A 21,520-nucleotide genomic window follows, 5' to 3' on the forward strand; every position below is an offset into this window, starting at 1 on the left:
AGATGCCCTAATAAAAATTGAAACTTTTTTGTACCTAGCTGTTGTGCTATACATCAAAAGTGAAAGAGTCCATCTTGAAGAGCTTAAACTGCCTAGGCAGGAGAAAGGATGGAAGAAGGAAACATTATGATCCTTTTTAAAGGCAGAGAAGTCATGAGACAAGAGATTAAGTGACTTTCTAGAATCTCACAGGAAACCTATGATAGGTATGGGAATTGAGCCCAGTTCTTCCATTAGCCATTGCAGAGCACCATTCTTTCTGTTTTAAGGGTACATCATCCTCTGAGGAGGCACCCAGTACTAGGAGTGAGCACTGGTCACAGCCTCAAAATAAGAGCAAAAAAAAAAGCACCTCAAAACAAAAGGAGAATTAAAAGGGAGTGTAGGCCTCTGGCTACTAAAAGACAGGTATGCCCACTGTTCCAGCCTCGAGTCTAAAGCAGGTATGACAAAGTGTTGTGGTTCAACCCCAGTAGGCAGCTCAGCCCCCCCCAGCCGCTCGCTCACTTGCCCCCAGTGGGATAGGGGAGAGAATCCCAAAGGTAAAAGTCAGAAAACTCGTGGATTGAGACAAAGACAGTTTAATAGGTAAAGCAAAAGCCGCGTAAGCAAGCAAAGCAAAACAAGGAATTCATTCGCTCCTTCCCATGGGCAGGCAGGTGTTCAGCCATCTCCAGGAAAGCAGGGCTCCATCACGCGTACTAACAGTGACTTGGGAAGACAAACGCCGTAACTTCGAATGTCCCCCCTTTCCTTCTTCCTCCCCCAGCTTTTATTGCTGAGCATGAGGCCATGTGGTGTGGGATATCCCTTTGGTCAATTGGGGTCAGCTGTCACAGCCGTGTCCCCTCCCAGCTTCTTGTGCACCCCCAGCCTACTTGCTGGCAGGGCAGTCTGAGAAGCAGAAGAGGCCTTGACTCTGTGTAAGCACTGCTCAGCAATAACGAAAACATCCCTGTGTTATCAACACTGTTTCCAGCACAAATCCAAAACATAGCCCCATACCAGCTACTATGAAGAAAATTAACTCTATCCCAGCCAAAACCAGTACACAATGGAATGGGAATTTCCAGAAGAAAGTCCACTCCATATTCTTATGGCCTTACATAGTGTAAATGAGTGAACAAACTCTTCCACATGAAGAAAATAGATAGAGACAGAGGGCACATTTCTTATCAAAATTAGTCAGCACAAACTTTATCCATGCAAGAGGGGCTAAGGGGGCAGTGGGGGTGGGTATCTTTCTTCTTCTGTTTCATCATGTAGAATTAATTCCACTTGGATATAGAAAAGGTGGTTTATGTGAGAAGTCATGAGTTATTTAATGGCTTTATAATGTGAGCACTGAAGTCCCAGCAGGAAGCTTTTTTGATAGTGTAGCTGTATTGTGAATTTTAAAATGACCTCCATCAGCCAAATCCTGGTCCTTGATGTTTTTCCGATTTGCAAGTTCTCAGAGATCCAAGGAAAATTGTTGAATCCAAATACGCTGGACATGACCAAATGCTGAGCTGGTGTGATTCAGTATATTTCAGATAACTACAGCAGAGATGTGCTGATTTAACTCTCTGCTGTCAGTTTCTAAGGCCAGTCTCTCCAGCTGCCTCTCTCTTCTGCCAGGGCATGGGCGAGGCCAGATTCTCCTGGGGCAGCTCAGTGTTCTTTGCAATAAGAGATGCAGCGGCTGCTGCACAGAAGGAAAGAGGACTGCCCCTGGGCTTCACACTGAACAGCCCCTTGACTGTCGAGTGGATTGGCATGGCCTGTGATAATGTCTATACTGAGACAGTAAGGTCATTTTCATTCCTTTCATGAGTTAGCCAACTCCTCAATTCTCTTTCATCTCAATGGACTGTGCACATAGACTAATCAGTGAGCCAAATCTCTTTTCTTCAACATACTACAATTAGCAGAGCTTTCCACTTTATTGAATCAGTGGCACTTTGCTCAGCTATGTTGACAGAGTAACATGAACTGACAGTCCAGAACTGAGGAACCTGTGCTGTTTCCTCAGTGGTAATGTTTCCAATTTATATATCTCCTTTAATCTAAAAGCCCTTGAAAGTACTTTTCAGATTACAGTCTGACTTGGTCTTTAGTGTCGCTTTATTTGCATCTCTATTAGGAACCATGACTATGTCTAGACACAGAGTAGGTGTGCTCCATCACTTGTCCTCTGCTTCTGGTCTAGACTGATTCCACTTTGAACCACGTACCCCAGTTTCCTTTTCTTCCTTGAAAACCAGCAAGATGGAAACATGGGCTGATATGCACCCAAGTCTTGTCACAACATGGAGTTAGAACACAGGCTGGGTGCACAAGAGCACTCCCAAATAAAACATTTTAGATTTATGTTTCCATGCAAGCATCACCATTGACAGTGGCATCCACAGAATCTAAGGGTGCAAATTTAAGATATTCACTGTAAAAGCCTAAACTGTCTAGGTCCCAGTTACTTTATATAAGCTCATTTTCTGTGTCATGATCTGAGAAGTATTCCTACAGCTACTTGAGTGAATACATCCTTGATTTTTATAAAAAAGCAGAGGCTAGCAATGATTCTTCCCATTGTACAACCCATTTCCAGCTGGGTTTATGACAGCCTTCCACCTTGACCTTCAGGTCATGCTATGTCTTCTTTGTTTTCTGGAATGAAGAGACGTTCAGCAGACACTGAAATGATGGGGCCTAAGAAGGACAATGGATTTTAGATACCCCGATCTTCTGCCTTTTTTTTTTTTTTTGACAAACATGCAGGATGCCCATTTTCTGCCTATCTCAGGCATTGTAATTACTTTGTAGATTTGATGTGTAGGTTTGAGAATGGTACAGCTCCCCACTCTGAAAGTGCAACACAGTGCCAACTGGTTTTGACATACCACTATCTTCTAATATCTTCCCTCTCAGATGGAACAGGTACCCACAACTGGTGGACTGTGCACTTTCATTGAAATTTCCCCCATGATCACTGAAGTTATTTGGATAACCACCTGTGTGCTTTGCCTCTGCTTTCTTCAAAATGAGAATGGCAAGAAAATGTACCATTGCAGTTCTCTGTGTCTTTCTTTCCAGAGTAGTGCCTTCAATCTGCTCTTCTTATATCTTGTACTTCCCTCACAAGAAGGGGTTGGCGGGACAGAGCAGCAGCCTGCTGGAGAGTATTTATTTTTGTAAGACTATGAGGCAGGAGCCAACTTCTCTCCCCCTGTCTGTCCTAGCCAACAATGATCATGCAAGAGTTTCTTCAGAAAGGAGGGCAAGATGGGAATGATGACATTGTTTTCTGACATAATGGCTTTAGCCACTTCAACAGGTTTTCCACTGCACTCATCCTTTTGGCACTGTAAAAGTAGATATATCTGGAGTTGCTTAATACATTGTCACTTGCCCAAAATTTCTGTTTATTTATAAGTTGAAGAGAAAAAGGGAAAAAAAAGGGATAAAAAAAATGAAAGGAGTAAAGCATAGGAGCAATTATCAAACAGAAAAACAGCAAGAGTTTAGCAGCCATTCTCCCCTCAATCCATATCCAGTCAGAAAGCAAACTAAACAAATAGGAAACACCAGACCAAACTGTGACAAGGTCCATTAATTAAAGCTTTCAACTTAAAAAGCCCCACAGACCTGAGTTTGAGCAACTCGGTTGTACCCTAGGCTGAAAATTTCTCTATGAAAAGGGACACAAACTGGGTCAGGCAAACCTGCAGGCCCCTATCTCTTCGAACAGCAGCCAGCTAGAAACCCCCAACCACAACCTGCCTGGAGGTTGGGGCTGTGAATTCCACATCCATCCACTTCTGTTTCCTTCTGTGCAGGATATCCAGCAGTCAAGTCTTTCACAGTGATAGAATTTCTCATATTAATAGAAGTCATAACCAAGATCAAGAACCTTTGTGGGCTAGGTGTTGTGCAAACACTTGGTAACAACTTAGAATTTAAATAAAGGTGAAGTTGTTATCCAGTCATCAGGAGTTGATGTTCTATCTCCAGGAATGCCCTCAGAAATGTAGGATTTCCTTGCAAACATCATGGCCTCCATGATTTAAGGCAGTCTCAATAAACCATGTTGCATAATGGAACCTCATATGTCAATTCCTCTAATCTGAGCCTTTCAGACTGTGAGCTCACCTGTGCTGTGGAGGTATGTGCTTAATTACCTGTTCAATTACAGGTATGCCACTGTTGACTAGAGGTAAGTTGGTTGATTTCACAACCCTTTATAACATGAGAAAGTGGGGATTTGTGCATGCAATGACATTTAAACAGCTGATAAGGATATGCATTTGGGATATTAGGAATATGGTGATAAGGATATATGCATTTGTGAATTGCAGTAAGTTTCCTTTCCCCTTAGCAAAATGATGTTGTTTTCTTTATATTTTCTTTCTGATTCCAAAAGATAAACCTGGAACCTATAAGCCATGGGCCATCAATATAGATTAATACTGCTTTCCTAAGTATCAAACAACCAGGTGACTCCTTCAGCCACTTACTGACTGAAAGCATTCCTGCAAGAAAGAAGTAGAACTGTAATACTTACACACACAGATTATATAGATATATAGATATATATCCATCTTTATAGAACAAGATATAAGCACCAGTTCTATTGTCCTGCCAAGTAAGAGACCTCTCATTTTGAAACATAGATTTATTTCTAAATCAAATTGTGTTCCATGCTACACTAGAATAGTTCTGGAGTCACCCCATGAACTTCAAAGAATTTGCATGCAATTTTGAAAATATCTGCAATGAAGAACAGATCACAAGTAGTAGTACCATTTTGCCACTTCTGCAACCAGTTTGAGATTCTCAACCATTGTTATCCACTCTTTCTGTTCTTCTAGTACATGAAAATCCTAAAGATCGGAATTAGACACTGTAGAAATGTGATGGACAATGTATTAATACTGAAGTAGAACAGAGATTCTAAAAGTACATACTGCCAAATGTTTTCTAGACACTGATTATTACTACTACAGTAATGCTCTAGTATAGCGCTCTGCTTCCTGGCAGCCCATCTCAGGCCTGCTCCATACCATTAGATCTCTCTGAAGCACTATCAGCTTTGACCTCTCTCAGAGCTGGAATAAAATCACTGCTATTCACTGCACTGTCAGTGCTCACTCCTCCTCTCCTTTGCCTTACCCACAGTTTTGCTCCGTCTTTCCAGCAAAATAGGACATAGCTGATGCATTCATGTGTAGGTAAGGAGAGGGCACAAGGTGAGGGAGGTGTACTGGAGGTAGGGAGGGTTAAATAGCAGGAGAGGTTCCCAGTACCAGCTTTGGGTGAAGTTCATAACAGAGATGAGGATTTCTGGGATAACATAAATTAGTGAGCAAATATATAGGGGGACACACCACCACATCTGTAAATCCTCATGGTCTTCTTATCTAAAACATTCATTTTGAAATGGGATTGCCCATTGCAACCATCAGCAGGTTTGCATAACAGGTGTGCAGCCGGTGACCCAGATGAAAAGGTGGAGGGGAGCAGGGCTGAGAGGAAACAATGACAATACAAGTTCATCATTAAAAATAGGTGTGTCAGCTCACAGTTTAACTCAGCTGTGCCAAACAACACTACTGCCAAACAACAAAGACAGACATTGTTTTAGAAAGGGGGTTTTAAAGTGATGCAGTGGCAGCTGTATGAATCTTGATGGAGAATCTCCCCATGAGGAGAGGAGACTGAAAAGCAAGTGCAAAGGTGTTTGAGAGGGGGAAAAGGAAATGGCTGAGCTGAGCCAACATAGGTATACGTACAAATGAATATTCAACTTTCACATTTGAGAGTTCAAAGCAATCAAGTTAACAGTAGGAACACATTTAACAACAGCATTGTGTACCCAAAACACTAGCATAAGAGATAACTCTGGAGATACTCAACAGGTATTGCATTAGTTCAGATCCTGTACTCATTTACATAAACATAAATCTAGACTATTTTCATTTATTTTAAGGGTGAGAGTGCAGACTTAAATTAGCATAGTATAGAAGAGAGTGTGACCTGCACACACACTCAAATAAGTCATATTTAATCTAAATCTGTAGAGGTACAACAAGATTTTATTCCTTTACAAATAAATTAATATTACAAGTAATGAGGAAATTGCTAGCTTATGTTGGTAAAGTTTTCCTGTTCATTTCTCTTGATAAATTGTGAGACACTACAGCTAATGGGAAAAGCTCAACTGGCAATATGTTTTGAATTTTGTAACACCAAAGACTTCAAGGAGCTGACAGTAGGAACTATCATGTCTTTGTGTTCCTTTCCTTAAAATGTGATTTTCATAATCTGTGATTTATCTTCTTGGCTTTTTATTTAATTGTGATTTAGACAAATGCTCTCATTTTAGAATGAGTACCAAAGCAAGCAGTGCCTTGAGTTTAGAATGAATGAACAAATATTTGCAAATATTAAGGTGAAAATCCTCCCTCTGAATGTGATCTCCCTTAGGGTATTTTTGAATGTGGTATTTTTGGGATTTCATTTTCAAATTCAAACTGGAATTTGCTTAAATATGTCTTCAATAAAAGCAAACTTGTAAGGCACTGTCCTGCTATTTCGTGACACTGTGATCTATAATCAAGATTGTTTCAAGGAAAAAATAGCAATGAAAATGGTGTGAGATGAAATCTGGCTCTTACTGACAACAAGAATGGCCAGTGTTTGAGCTTAAAGTTCAGACCGTGTGACTTGGCAAGCCTGGTGCTTTCCCATTAATCTGCTGCACTATTGAATTTTGTAGCAACAGACATGCTGGTGTGGGGCTGTGGGCCCTGGGGGGTCTTATGTACAGGTGACAGCAAGGGGGAGATCTGTGACGGGACAGACTGAGTGTCTAAGGCCAGTTACTGGAGGAGTCCTTAGTGTGTGTGTGTGTATATATATATATATATATAAAACCACACATTTCCCACTAAGAGACCTTCATGCTAATCAGTCAGAGAGGGGAATAGGATGAGCCCATTGGTGCTGTTTGTGTCTGCATGAGCGCGGAGTGTTTCTGTCTGTCTTGATCTGCGTGGCCAGCTGTGTTTATGTGTATGTTTTACACATGTTTGCATGTTTGCTTGTTGAGAACACATGCTCAGCCTTGCTACTGGTTAGACCTTGGGGAAGGGAGCTGCATCAGCCTCACCTCTATTGGGCTGATGCAGCCCCTAACATACTCATCTAAAGAAATTGTGTTTATTGCATTGAGGCTCTCTTAAGCATGGAAGAGCCATCTTGTACAACTGAGATAAATTGTATTATATTTCCAGATGCAAGCACAAGCAGTCTAGCTCCAAAAAGGATGGTGGTTTCATTTCCACATTCATATGTCCATACATGGCAAGCATAGGCTTACTTTTTCCTCATTTTTAAAGCTTTCCATTTTTTATGTACCCAGTGTATATCCATCTTGTAGAATGAACAAACTATTGATTTTACTACTTCCAAGTTTTACTCTAGGTTTAACCTGTAAGGGTAGCGTAACCAAATGAATGCTGGGTTGGGTGATTGTGCAATGCCTATAGTCCAGGCAAGAACAGACAGCGGAAGGTGAGCAGCCTCACTGGAGATATAGCCAGACTTTAAGATAATCAATTGAATAAGACAGCAGGATCAAATGCAGTTAACCAGTTCCCCTAGGATGAAAGAATTTCCCAGGTAAAAGCTAAGATTCTTCTTTTCCAGGCTTTAAATGTAATCTCTTCTACCTCTTGTATGGATAGATAAGGAATGCTTATTTGCTTTCCTAAACATAGATATATCCAGGGATAAGGTTTTCAAAGAATGTCTGCTGAAAAATAATTACCAGAATTGGTGTGTTCCCCAGATTGTGAGTGGCTGATGCAGATCCCTTAGAACACTGTATAAGAACACCAAAGGACAATGCTTCTCCTTGCTTTCTTCTGAAAAAAAAAATAGTTTAGCTGAGAGGTGTGATGACCTCTCTGCTAGGCCAGACAAGACAAAAGGAAAGATTCACAGCCAAGGAAGTGGTTTGTTGGGATAAAAAAGAAATAGGGCTGGAAACGACCTTAATTAAAAAGTCAGGGTTGTGCAGGTGACTCCACTTTCCCCTCCTGAAGCACAGTGACTTGTTCTGTTTATACACCTGATAACTGGTCATTTAGTCAGAGGAACATTATACTTTACAGCTGGTGGAAATTTGGCAGGTGTGTAAGGTCTAGAGGGAAGCTTGCGATCTCTAGGTTAGTTTAGTGGTTTGCCCTTTTGGGGAGCCAAGAACTGAGATGCAATTACATCTCCTGTTCTGTATCAGCATGGAGAGTATGTTGCATGTTGTTGTATTCAGTGTGGTAGACATTTCCAGTTACGTGCTGGTGAATTTGGCAGTGTATGTTTTTTAGACAGCGCTTAAAGGACCTACACTAACATACGGGGGGTTTTTAATGCTGCCTGCTAATAGACAGACTGCTCTACAGCCTGAAGGTAGGACAAGACCTGTTGTTATAATTGCTATTGAAAGAAACTGTGTTTTAACTGCAGTAGAGAAGGCCTGCACTTCTGGAACTAAGGAACCTTGTTCCATGTCAGACATGAGTAGCTTTTAACTGATAATTCTCTCTGTATAGACTAGAATACATGAAGTCTTTATAAGGTGATGTTATCATCAGGATCTGAGGAAAGAAGAAATTATTACAACTGTAATAGCAAATCTAGGACCTAATAGTGCAGCAGGTATGGTATTGACAAAGGTGTGAGATTAAAATCGTAAAGCCTCATGAGCTTTTATAACTTCCCCACATAAAAAAAAAAAAGAGACCTAGTAAACATACAGAAGCTCTGCTGGTTACTGAAAACCAGGTTTATTTGGAGGAATGCACAAATGAAAGAACGGTCAAATGTGCCTTTTGGAATAGACTGCTCTTTATACATATATTGTATACATATATGTACAGCACCTAACATGAATGCTAATCAAGATGCTAATAAAGAACAGACATTCTGGATATAAATTTAACACCGTAATAATTAATGTTTCTGATCCCTCTGATATACACATCAAGCAAATTGTATGAAACAGCTTGTCAAATCTGAAACTGGAATATCTAATCCATTTGAAAGTGAGAATAGGGTCTGGGCTAGCAGATTTTCTGCCAGTTACTCTATTTTTAAACGAACAAGAAAAATGTCTTGATATAAGCTTTGTGTAAAGCTGTTTTACAAGTCTGATTTTTCTAAGCTTAATCAATTAAGACATCAGACTCTCTAAAATACAGTCAATTTACTTTGGCAGGAAGCTTTACAGCTCTTGGTAAATAATCAGATGAACAGGAAAGAATATATTGGGTTTTTTTGCCTTCAAAAGCCATGTTCCTGCTGAACAAATAATTCTAAGATTAGGTGTGAAATCTTAAAATATTGAAGTCAGTAGCAAAAATCCCTTTCATGTTGATGGTGTCTAGTTTTCACCCCGGGTACTTCTGGGGTTGTCTTCCTTAGCATCTGAACTAGTATGCTGATACCCTGGTAGTTGTTCTACTTACTGCTGTTTGCCTGATCACACAGGTTTCCCGTTTTTACACATCTATTCAATATGCTACTGAATATTTCATGACTACCTCGGAAAAGACAAAAACAAATGACATTTTTTCAAGCAGCTTGGGAAATGGACTGCATGTTATTGCAGTCAAATTTATGAAATATGGCTGTCACAATGCTGGCAAGCATCAGCCTTTGCACATTTTGCAGACAAATAAACAGCACTTTGACTGGAAATCAGCTTATTATCGAACCGCTTCGTGTCTGACGGCAGCCACAGGGAGCGTGCGTTGCTCAGACAGCTGCCCCCCTCCCTGCTGGGCTAGCGGCTGCCCGAGTGACGCTGGTCTAGCGGTCTGTTTTATGGCAGTTCTGCAGAAACTCCTTCCTCCTCCAGAGCAGCCTCCGTTCTGTTATCTTGTTTGTACTTATCTGCTGCTGGGACACTTCCCAGGAAGGGCTGAACCTGAGCCCCGAGGAGGGAACTGGGTGGGGATCTGGTTGAGTACAGCGAGCGGTTATGTTCAGAGCTGATAACGCCTTTCCGAAGGGGAGCGGGCCCTGCTCACCGCAAACCTTTCTCTGCCGTCAGCAGTCCACAGCTCCCCCTCGCAGGCAGCGGGCTGCCAAAGCCCGACGCAAAGCAGGACCCGCTCCTGCCCCCGGCACTTCTTGTCTTGTCCTCGGAAGGGCAAACCAGGCCCGAGCGCAGCCGTCCCCGCGGCGTCTGGGCCGGGCGCCACCGGAGCGCTGCCGCTGCCCGCGAGCCCACGCGGGGCAATGCGGCGGGGCCGCTCCGCCTCCTGCCGCCAGGGGGCGCCGCGCCCCCCGATGGATTGATCCACGCGGCCCGCCGGCGCGGGGGGGGGCACCGGGCGGCTGCTTGCGTGTGACGGTAAATCACGAGGGCGTGGGGGGCCGGACGCGTTCACTCCCGGGGAGGGGGGTCAGAGGGGCACCCCTGCTCCCCGGGAAGGGGGAGCGCCCCGGGCAGAGGGCCGTTAGGTGCCGGTGGGTCCGCAGCGCAGGGCCGGCGGCTGGGAGCAGGCGGCCCCGGGGGACCCCGGCGCCCCTCCCTGGCCCTTTTCGCTCCGTCCTCTCTGGGGAAGCGGCATGGTCCGTCCCGGGCGGGGCGTGAGGGCGGCCCTCCCCTCTTCCTCTCGCGTTGGTTCCGCCTGGAGAGCTTTGGCTGCCGCCGCCGTCTCTCCCGCTGCTGCTCGCGCCCGTCTCCGCTCCGGGCCGCTCGGGCGTTTTCTCTCTGCCTTAAAGTCGGTGAGGAGACGGGCCTGGGCGGGAGGGCGGCCGCCGTGCGCTGCCGGGGGGAGGCGGCGGGCGGCGCGGCCGGATGGGGCCGGCTACCGCCAGGCGAGGCCAGGCCGTGACGGCCGCGGCGCACTCGGGTGGAGGCGGGGGGGCTCGCTCTCCATCTTCCCCCGCACGGGCAGCGGGGCGCGGCGGTAACAAAGCCGCCACCTCCGCGGCGGGGCTGAGGGGCGCCGCCGCAGCGGGCATCGCGCAGGCCTCGGCTACGCGCAGGTCTCGCCAACGCCCTGCCTCCGCCTCCGCCTGGGGAGGCCCGGTGCGTGCCGGGTAGCCGGGGCGGGGGCCGGCGCCTCCCCGCTAGCGGTCCTGTGCCGCGGGGAAAATGGAGGCCGGGGAAGGGAGGGAAGGGAACGGGGAGCGGCGCGGTCGCCTGCGGCCCCGGCGCGGGGTCAGGCGGCGGCGCCGCCGCCGCAGCAGCTCAGCGCAGCGCAGGGCGGGCCGGGAGCGGCCGCCGAGAGCAGGAGGCCGGGCGGGGAGCTGGCGGGGCGCGCAGGACGGCCGCCGAGCCCCCGGGGGCGGGCAGGCTCCGTCGTCAGCCTCCTGAGGTGTGTTTCTGCTTTCTTGCAGGGTGTCTTTTATGAATAATCAAAAGCCGCAGAAGCCGACGCTATCAGGCCAGCGTTTTAAAACTAGAAAAAGAGGTAAGCTAGCTGCAGTGCGCATGCTGTCAGTACCTGCTGTCGGTGCTGCGCATGTGGCCTTTTGTAGAGAGCCCCCAGTAAAAAGTCGGTTTCTGTCAATGAAGTAATGAGCTTTTATGCTCTTACAAATCTTTTAAATGAGATCATGCTAAATACGAAGTCTTGAGGCTAACTCTGGGTGCTAGAATGTTCTCTGCACTAATAAAAAATACTTGGCAGTAAGAATTGTAGCTGAATTTACTATGATAACCTTGGCTTAAGAGACAGTTGTTCTAGAACTGTACTGAGTGTGTTTAGCCTGAAAGCAGAAGTATCTAGTACTCCTGAGTTACAGGAGAACTCCAGCACAGGCTTGTTGCAGGTTAATACATACATCTAAGGACCATCTAACCTAGTAGGAATTTCAGTGTTAGCTGCTGGATAAAAGTTGCATTGTCCCCTTAGTGCTATAAGAATACCTGATTTAAATTAAAAAACAAACCCAAACCACCACCACCCCCCCAACCAAACAAAAAAAACCCCAAAGTGTGGGATGTGCAACTGCGTATCTCTGTATGTGCACAATTACTCCCATAAGAAGAGTTGATGACTGAAGAGGTGTGGTGAGTAATTTAGTATTTTGGTGGTGTTTTCTTAAACTTAAAGAGGAAGTGGGGACAGCTCTTAGCATTTCTGTTTAATACTGTTTTATTAATTTACTAGCAGTGTTCCAGCTCAAACTGGAGCATGCTACAACACTAAGGATGCTGTACATACTGAAATAGTAATTAAGTTGTACAGAAACACATGTTGACTTACAGAACCTCTTTTAATATTAAAGTAGCTTGAGAAACTGTTGAAGTGAGAGAGTTGGATTTACTCTGTCCAGCAGATAAAATGCTAGCATTCTGGGGTTTTGGCTCTTTTTAATCATTTAACCATAGTTTGGCTTCCAAGCAACTCTGCGGTAACAATGAGCTTCATGGATCTGTCCTGGAAAATAACTGATCCAGTATTTCCAGACTTCCACCCAACTGTTACTAATGTGTTGATACTTGCATTGAATGTAAGGACATTAGCATGGCCCTTACAGGAAGCCTGGTAACAGATGCTAACAAAACTGCCTAAGCTGTCATAGCACTCAAAGTAAGATTTGGAGCTAGTTCTGCTTCTTTGGAAGCTTTTCCTCTCATGGCCTGCATAATCTAAGGACAAATTGAGATGACAAAAGCTAAAGACCCCTTCCATTTAAGGCTTTCTGTTAGTTACACGGGTGGATTTATTGCATATTAACTATGCCCTACCCATAGTGAAAACAAGGCTATGATCAACTGATGTATCTCAAATGTGAAGAAACGTGTTCTGCCTTAACAGCAACAAAGGATGCTAAATAGATCTGCAATTATAGTCCATCATTTCATGTTTGTTTAAGAAGTTAGCTCAGATTTCTACATTTCCCCCAGGCACTTGAGGAAAAGCAATTGCTTCAGACTCCATATTAAGAGGAGGGGATGGTCTTCATAGCCAAAAAGCAAGTACTGTCAGTTGGCTCTAACATGATAATGCTATGCAGCTTTTCAGTCAGAATATTTAGTCCAAAACAGTGAGAGTCCCAGAGGGCTGAAACGGAACATGAGTAATGGAGTCAAATGTACAAAACTGTAGTGGCACGTGTTAAGAATTGCCTTCCAGCATGTAGCTAAGCCTCTCTTTTTGGAGAGAAAGAGTGATCTAACATGTGAACAAGGGGTATAAGAATCAAACTGAGAAGTCAGATAAGTTTTATTAGAGCCAACTAATGATCATCACAAACAACTGTTCTTCTTAGTGAAAGTACTGTAAGAATTCAGTTAGAGGTAACTAAGGAAGGTTTTAGCTTTTGATAGCCTTTCCCCCAGCCTTGACTGAACAGGGGAGTGAAAGCAGTAAAATTCTTACTGCTTTCTTGGCCATTGAAATATAGTACTTCTTACTGCTATATTGGCCATTGAAATTCATTTTAGGCTACACTGTTAAGTCACTATTTGTGCTAGTTAATACCAGTTGTCTTAGAAGACTGGAATGATCTCAGTTCTGTTTAACTTCAGGCTTGCCAGTGCAAGTTTGGTTTTTTGTTTGTTTGTTTTGTTTGTTTTTAATAAGATTAAAACAACAAACTTTAAAAAACAAACAGCTGTGTGTGGCAACTTCATTTCAACACTTTGTCTTTACAGATGAAAAAGAGAGGTTTGACCCTACTCAGTTCCAGGACTGTATTATTCAAGGTTTAACTGAAACTGGCACTGACTTGGAGGCAGTAGCAAAGTTTCTTGATGCTTCTGGTGCAAAACTTGACTATCGCCGCTATGCAGAAACGCTTTTTGACATCCTGGTGGCTGGTGGAATGCTGGGTAAGTCCTTTTGATGGGGCTGCTGTCAGCCTTTGTTCACTTGACTCTATAAAAGCTCAGTTTTCTTTCAGTGTAAAAACTCTGCTAAAAGAGCCCATTGAGTGTGTAGAACAGGGTTTAAGTTATCTGTGGTTAACTATCTGACCATCTTGGTGACTAACTGAGCAATCAGGTTACTTTAGAAATACTCTGTATACCCTACCGCACTTTTGCTTGAGTCAGTTTATATTCTTCAAAGTGTAGACTGTACAAACTTGGCTTAAAGGAGAATATATTGTATTTTTTTTTTTTTTTTTTTTTTTACCAGGAGTGGATCTTGACTCTGTAGTTAAGTTCCCTTCTGCTGATGTGAGATGGATGAATGCTTTTTTCAGGTGTGTGGTCTGTGGTTGCAAGGCAGTGGAGTTGCAACTCCTCAGGAGTTGCCCTGAAAGATTCTGACATGATACTGTGCTTTGTGCACCCCACCCTTTTATTTTGGAAAGTAATATTGTTTACGGAAGAATCTGACATGCTTAGTCTTGGAAATGCTATTACAAATCGTTTGTTGTAGGCCATAGTGAGGTCCTGGGCTCTAGCAGATGTCAGGGAGTGAGAAATGAGAGGGGTGGTGGAGTCAGCAGAAAACACAGGGAACTGAGGAAGTGAAACGTGATGACGAAAGATCTTGCAAACTCATGTGCACACTGTATGTAAAGAGCAGAGCAGATGCTCACTGACCAGGTAAGAAGTAGATGAAGCTAAATGAGGTTGAAAAGTAGTAAAAAAAAAAAAAAAAAGTGGTACTTCTAGATTTAGACTTTACTTTTCCTACTTGACTAAATACTGTTTAGTGAGAAGGGGTTCAGATGGTAGGGACCCATTTAAAATACGCAGGCCATGAAGAGCACGGCCCTTTATGTTTTCCGCCTAGACTGAGAAAGGTCTGTCTCAGATTTTAGCATTTGTTATGCAATAGTTGGGGGGAAGACTTAAATGAGAAATTTGGCAGTTACATTCCAGAAAATCTTCTGCAACAGAAATAGAATTCAAATTACCTAAATGCATAGGGGGAGGAGAGGAAATACCTGATGCTGGGCCACAGTCAGACTGTGGATGGCAGTTCTGCAGTGGGGGTGGCTGGTGTGGGAGGATGCATCTGTTGCATGTTCAGGTGGTCTTCACATTGATACTGTAGAAATGTCAGGTGACTTGCTCAAGCAAATGCTGAAAGCAAGGCTTTCAGAATGGTTTAACTTCATTAAGTGTGCCCTTATCTCAAAGCTGTGTATTGGAACAGTGTTACGCAGACTGAAGTTACTGTGATGTTCCTTTTGGCTCTTTTGCTGACGTTACAAGAGCTGGTAGCATGAGTAAGTAAACTTGTCTGCCACATGGAGCATCGCTGTTTGAAGTTGTTAATGTACAAATTGTTACAGTCTGTGGGTTTACGTTCAAGAGTCTTAACCAGTGCATACTGTCTTAGGAAGTGTTCCTTCTAGGAATGAGGCTGAGGGGGAAGGGAAAAATGCATTGCTGCATTAATGGTGATATAGGGGTCCTTTACTCAACTCCCTCTCTGTAGCAAGTACCTAAGTAGACTAGCTTTGATCTTTAGTCAGACAAGGCCAAAATAAAAACTGGTATCCTGTTGCCTTATGACCTTTTAATATTCTTACCACTAATTCTTATTTCCATCTTTACGTCATGTTACTGACTAATACATAACAGAAGGATCCCTCCTTATATGTAGGATGGCATAGAAATCAGTGATGAGGTATTCTGGCACCAGAGTTGGTGACCTGAATCCTAAATCTACCCTAGTTAGTGAAGCAGCCTGGTTACTAGTCAAATGCCTGTATTAAACTGAAGAGGACTGGTGAAGAAGCATCTTCTAATTAGTAGATAAAAAGCTAAGTGCCTTTCAAGACTGAAGTTTCAAGCTCATCTCTTCTGAATGAAAACTGAATTTTGAACGTGCATCTCTACATGTTTCATCTCCTGTTGTGACTTACTCTGTTATTTAAAAGACACTTACTTACAAAGCAGCACTATTGCAGCAGACACTAAAAAGACACTTGCTAGGATTAAGCAGCTTTAGTGGCTTCCTTTAAGGGAAGAGGAGCTCAGATGGTCATGTTAACTTATCCATACGTAAACAAGATGTGTTGCCAATCCAGTTAGCAGTAGGGGGTCAGAATATTTAAATGTTCATATCTAAGCTACTGGTTTTAAAGTTCCACTACAGCAGAGGTAGCAGATGGAAATGTAGGGGTGTCTTTGGTGATCCAGTCACTCAGTTCATCGTGAAAGGATGTGTTGCATGTTATGGGTGTTGGAATTCTTATTGTGGAGACTACTCAGTACTCTCACTGGGGAGTAATACCACTAATGCTGAAACCCTTCTTTAGCCCCAGGTGGTACCCTGGCAGATGACATGACACGCACAAACGTCTGTGTATTTGCAGCACAGGAAGACCTAGAAACCATGCAAGCATTTGCTCAGGTTAGTTCTGAAATGAGTACAATTTAACTTAAACTGTTCAGTGGTCAAAAATGAAATGTTTGTGTAGTTGAAAGTTTAGGTGAAAATAATGCATGGCTTTAAGAAGCTTATGAGAAGAGGTAGAGTAGCATTGATCTAAGCTAAAAGTGCTCTAAAGAGTTCAGACTAATTTTACTGAACTTGATTTTTAAAATTCTAATTAAATGTTAGTTCAGAGCAAAAAATAATACCCTCTGTATCTTTTTAGGTTTTTAACAAGCTAATCAGGCGTTACAAGTACCTGGAGAAAGGCTTTGAAGATGAAGTCAAAAAGGTATGGAGTAGGTCCTTATCAGCAGGCAAATAAACCTTCCAATTCTGCTAGTTAATCTCTCTATACAGAAGAGTTATATCATATAATGGATTATTAAAATAGAACACTTAAGTTGTTAACAGCATAACAGCTAGCTTGTATGACTAGTGGAGAAGATTACCAGTGAACTAGTGCTTCTGCTAGTTGAATAGCTTGATTGAAACAAAAGTGTCTAACATGGAGGCAGTAGCCAAACTTTAGTGAGAGATGGTAGTTTTATGGCAACTCTTCTTACTTCTTACTTCCTCTTGCAGTTGCTGCTGTTCCTGAAAGGGTTCTCGGAGTCTGAGCGTAACAAACTGGCCATGTTGACGGGTATTCTGCTGGCCAACGGGACACTTAATGCATCAATTCTCAACAGTCTTTACAATGAGAACTTGGTTAAAGAAGGTAAGTGTTGCCCAACTCCTCCTTTAGGGAAGGATGGTGGGGGACAGAACCATGACAAGTAGGTGGAAATTGTGATGACAGTACACTCTTGCAGCTCGCTAGTTTCTTCTAGTTTCAGTGATAGATTTACTACAGGATTAGCAAAGGTAAACGTGCTGCCTCGCAACCTGGAAGGTCTTGCTAAGACTTCAGAAGACTAGTCTTTTCAGAAAGCTTGCGTGTAGGACTTCCCTGCATGACACTGGGGCCTGCTGTCACTAGTGCTGCCCAGCAAGGCAGTACTGTATTTTGGAGAGGGACCTTTCAGGATGCAGAAGGTGTGTCATGTCTTTAGGCCCCTTCCTAAATTGCAGCAAGGAGAGTTGAGTTTAGTACAGGGAGGCCTTCATGATGCTGAGTGGTGAGAAAAGTCCAACGTGCTGGAGGCTGCACTATCCTCAGGCAGAGGTACTGCAGATTGTGCCAGGGCTGCCTCTGAGCACAGCTGCTGCTGCTTTGAGCAGGGGTCTGACAAACCAGGTGTCCTGTACTCTCAGGCCTTATGATTCCCTTTGTTTTGAATTTCAATAATAATATTACTATTCCTGTTGCACAGGTGTTTCTGCAGCTTTTGCAGTCAAGCTGTTCAAATCATGGATAAATGAGAAAGATATTAATGCAGTGGCTGTCAGTCTTCGTAAAGTAAACATGGATAACAGGCTGATGGTGAGTACCACTGAAATTATTGATTTGCTACTTAAGACAGTTTAGTAAATAGTACTCAACTTAAAGTACTTAACACGCATTTCTTTTGTGAAAGAGTTGTTGTAAACTTTGTTTTCAGGAACTCTTCCCAGCCAACAAACAAAGTGTTGAACACTTCTCCAAGTACTTCACTGAAGCAGGACTAAAAGAACTTTCTGAGTATGTTCGGAACCAGCAAACCATAGGAGCTCGGAAAGAGCTGCAGAAAGAACTTCAGGAGCAGATGTCACGGGGAGATCCATTCAAGGATGTAAGTATTTGTCTGTAGACAAGGTATAGGTTCTTTTTCTTTTTTTTTTTCTTTTTTCTGTGGGAACTTAGCTCAAATTACCTGAAATACAATAGCATCTAATACTAATCTGAAGATACATGCCTAATTAAATACTGAACTTAAACACCTAGCTCTCACTAAGAATTAAAATTAGGACCAGGGTGTTCTGGTATTAGCTTTGTAGTCTTTCCTTAATGTCCTGAATCCTGCCATATGATCAAGGGGGTTGTTTGTGGTTCTGAAGGCTTCTAGGTTGCCTTTAGAACAGAAGTTTTAATTTAGCTTACTGTCATATGTGGCCTATGTGCTGACTCTTTTATTCTAACTGGCAGATAATCTTGTACGTGAAGGAGGAGATGAAGAAAAACAACATCTCGGAACAGACTGTGGTAGCCATAATCTGGTCTAGTGTAATGAGCACGGTGGAGTGGAACAAAAAGGAGGAGCTGGTAGCAGAGCAAGCCATTAAGCACTTGAAGGTATTGTAACTTAAGTGTGGACTTTTGCACTGGTTGGGTAGGGCTTGGGCTTGCTTCTACCTCCAGCATCCTTTTAAATGAGTTAAAACCTACAACCCCCCCTAATGCAGAGACAGAGAGGGAATCCTTCCCCTTGTAACTGTGATATTATAGTCCAAGTTACTGAGGCAAAAGCAGTGTGAATTCTGCGGAAGCACTCTGGGGTGGTGCAGGGGTTGCAAACTTCTAAGCAGTGGCTGATGGAAACTGTGTGAAAGCAGTCTAGTCAGGCGACAAATGTGAAGTGCTCTCTGTGTGCCAATTTGTTGTTCCTGTTACAGCAATACAGCCCTCTACTTGCTGCCTTTACTACCCAAGGTCAGTCAGAGCTGACTCTTCTATTGAAGATTCAGGAGTATTGTTACGACAACATTCACTTCATGAAGGCCTTCCAGAAAATAGTGGTGCTCTTCTATAAAGGTAACTTCGGTGGGGTTGTAGGTCTGGGGTCTTGGGGGGTTGTTTTTTTGTTTGGTTGGGGTTTTTTTAAAGCCTGTATCTGCAGAATGCTTCAGTCCTGATAAGACCTTTAGGGAAGATCAGTGCTATGACATTGCACTGTATGAGCTGAAGAATTTTCTACCTTCTGTTTGCAAAGATGGAGCAGTAAAATGCAAAGGCTGTCCTGGGCACAATGGAAGTACACTCCTCTAGACAAGGATGCTGTCTGTCGACTAGATTTAAGAGTTGTGGTAGATAAAAGCTAAATTTAGATTTTTAAGGCTCTTTGGCCCTTTTAAGTTAGGAAAAGATACATGGCAGTGTATTCTTCTTAGTTCTCTGTCTGAACACTGACTGAATAGCCAGAGATTGAGACCACCAAGGTGTTCTGGAGTGCTGTAGGCTATCTGTTAAATGGCTGTTAAAAGGCATTACTGAAAAACATGCTGTGCACCTGTGGAAACACCACAGGAACATAAGGAGATGACTTGTTAAACTGAAGATTATATTGTACTTGGAAAATTTAAAAAACAATTCAACACTTCCTGTGGTGTACTTCGAGCTTTAAAGAATTTGCATCTGTTCTTAGCAGTTGACTGAAGCTTTCCTTAGTGTGTCATCTCCAATAGCTATGAAACACTCAAAACTGTTAGTGGGAGTGAAAGTGCAGCTCCTAGATGCAGTGCTTGGGAAACCCCCAGCAGCCAGTCTGAAATGCATGGTTCTCAGACTTTTAAAATAGGAGGCACTCCTAGTGCAGGTCTGTCCAGCCATTCCCAGGGAGGGAGTATGTATTGTGATGCTTCTAGGGGAGGAAGCAAAGGCTGCCAGGCAGGGCTTCTCAGTAGCTGGTGTTCAGTGGTTTGCTGCGTCAATGCTGCCCTTGCACATCTTACAGCTGAAGTTCTGAGCGAAGAACCCATCCTGAAGTGGTATAAAGATGCGCATCTTGCAAAAGGAAAGAGTGTTTTTCTGGAGCAAATGAAAAAGTTTGTTGAATGGCTCAAGAATGCTGAAGAAGGTAACCAGCAGCTTAGCTCACAAGCCAAGCTTGTTCATTTTGGGAACCCTGGTGCAATAATGCTTTGGGTTGGGGGTGGGGGGGTGTCAATTGCCCCTTTGAGACTAGGTGTGCTCCCCAGTACTGGCTAGACAAGCTTGCCAGTGGCATCCCTGTGGATCCAACAGCAGCTGTTATGTGGGATGCAGGGCAGCGGCTGACTCGGGAGCCGGGGGGGGGGGGCTGACCTGCTGGCAGTCTGTTGATGAGGTCTCTCTGTTCCAGAGTCGGAGTCTGAAGCTGAAGAGGGTGACTGACCTGTGAAACTCTGTCCTCAGTAAAGCAAACAGGAGCTGTAGATAAGTGTCATGTCTCATGTGTCCTTCTGATTCTTACATCCTACCTCCCTGTATCAAGCATGATATAAGGGCTCTCATGGCAATTTATTTTAACTGTTTTCTATAGTTACTGAAATACTGGGTTTAGTTTTTAAAACCATGTTTTAAGTAGCTTACAGGAGCGATTATAGATTTGACTCTAACCTGCATTTGTCCTTTCAGTTATATTCTACCTCCTGTATTTTCTACTGTAATAATGTAATTTAAGGCCTTCTGCAACAAAATCCCTTTTACCCCTTGGGTTTTCTATCTATATTTGAGTAGACATGATAATGGTGAATGAGATTTATGGCAGTTCTGTTTGCAAATTAAACTGTAAAAAGCCTCCAAAGCGAAGAGGCCATGGCTTGTGTGGTAACTTGGTGTGACACTTCAATCTGTACCACTTGCTCCAAATAACCCCATTCATAGGTGGTCATCTATCTCCCCAAGGACTCTGTCATCTCTTTATGACACTTCCAGCATAAAGCAATCCTCTATTCCAACTGCTGGGTGGCTGCCCCACTCCTGGGAGCTCAGTGTCCTACTGGAGAGAAGCTGCTCTGGGGAACAGTGACCATGGGTGGGGTGTGAAGAGTGGCATCTCTGAGCCTGCTGGCTGTCATGGCTGTTGGCATTCCTCAGGGGCTGCCAGGCCCCCTTACAGCCAGGCATCACTTCTGGGGGAGCCTTGCTGCTTCCTCTCTCTTGGAATAGAGAATGTTCCACATAGAGCTGCCCAACGATGCTAGCAGGGCTGGGTCGGGGGGGCAGCTTGCTTTGTGCTGCTCTGTAAATGTGTGCCTGCTGGAAGGCAAGGCAGACAAAACTCCCCCCCTCCCCCTGAAGCTTAGAGATTATTTTATGCTGGCAGTTGACATGTTAAACCAAACAGTTTATCTGCTCCCCAATGTGTTGAATTCTTAATGGAAATTCTCAGGACAGCTCATAATTCAAGTACGATTTGGTAAAAAAAGTACAGTCTATACTGTTGTGAGCTAATAATGAGCATTAACTGAAATACTGGTAACCAGAGTATACCTACTAAAATTAAAAGAAAAAAAAACAGGTGATCACAATGCAATCTGTTCAATATTACAGTGATCTT

General features: G+C 43.6%; 1 protein-coding gene across 1 annotated transcript; it reads left to right on the top strand.

Annotated features, from left to right (window-relative positions):
* The first annotated feature begins 10,617 nt into the window (after positions 1–10,617).
* Positions 10,618–20,791, top strand: BZW1 (basic leucine zipper and W2 domains 1). Its single transcript, XM_075511550.1, has 12 exons — positions 10,618–10,773; positions 11,392–11,465; positions 13,658–13,834; positions 16,225–16,319; positions 16,567–16,632; positions 16,926–17,061; positions 17,657–17,766; positions 17,885–18,055; positions 18,409–18,555; positions 18,876–19,014; positions 19,934–20,056; positions 20,321–20,791. Exons 2-12 carry the CDS (start codon positions 11,402–11,404, stop codon positions 20,350–20,352), a joined length of 1,260 nt encoding a protein of 419 aa, XP_075367665.1. The 5' UTR covers positions 10,618–10,773; positions 11,392–11,401; the 3' UTR covers positions 20,353–20,791.
* The last annotated feature ends 729 nt before the right edge of the window (positions 20,792–21,520 follow it).

The sequence above is a fragment of the Mycteria americana genome, chromosome 9, assembly GCF_035582795.1.
Source record: "Mycteria americana isolate JAX WOST 10 ecotype Jacksonville Zoo and Gardens chromosome 9, USCA_MyAme_1.0, whole genome shotgun sequence".
Lineage (NCBI taxonomy): Eukaryota > Metazoa > Chordata > Aves > Ciconiiformes > Ciconiidae > Mycteria > Mycteria americana.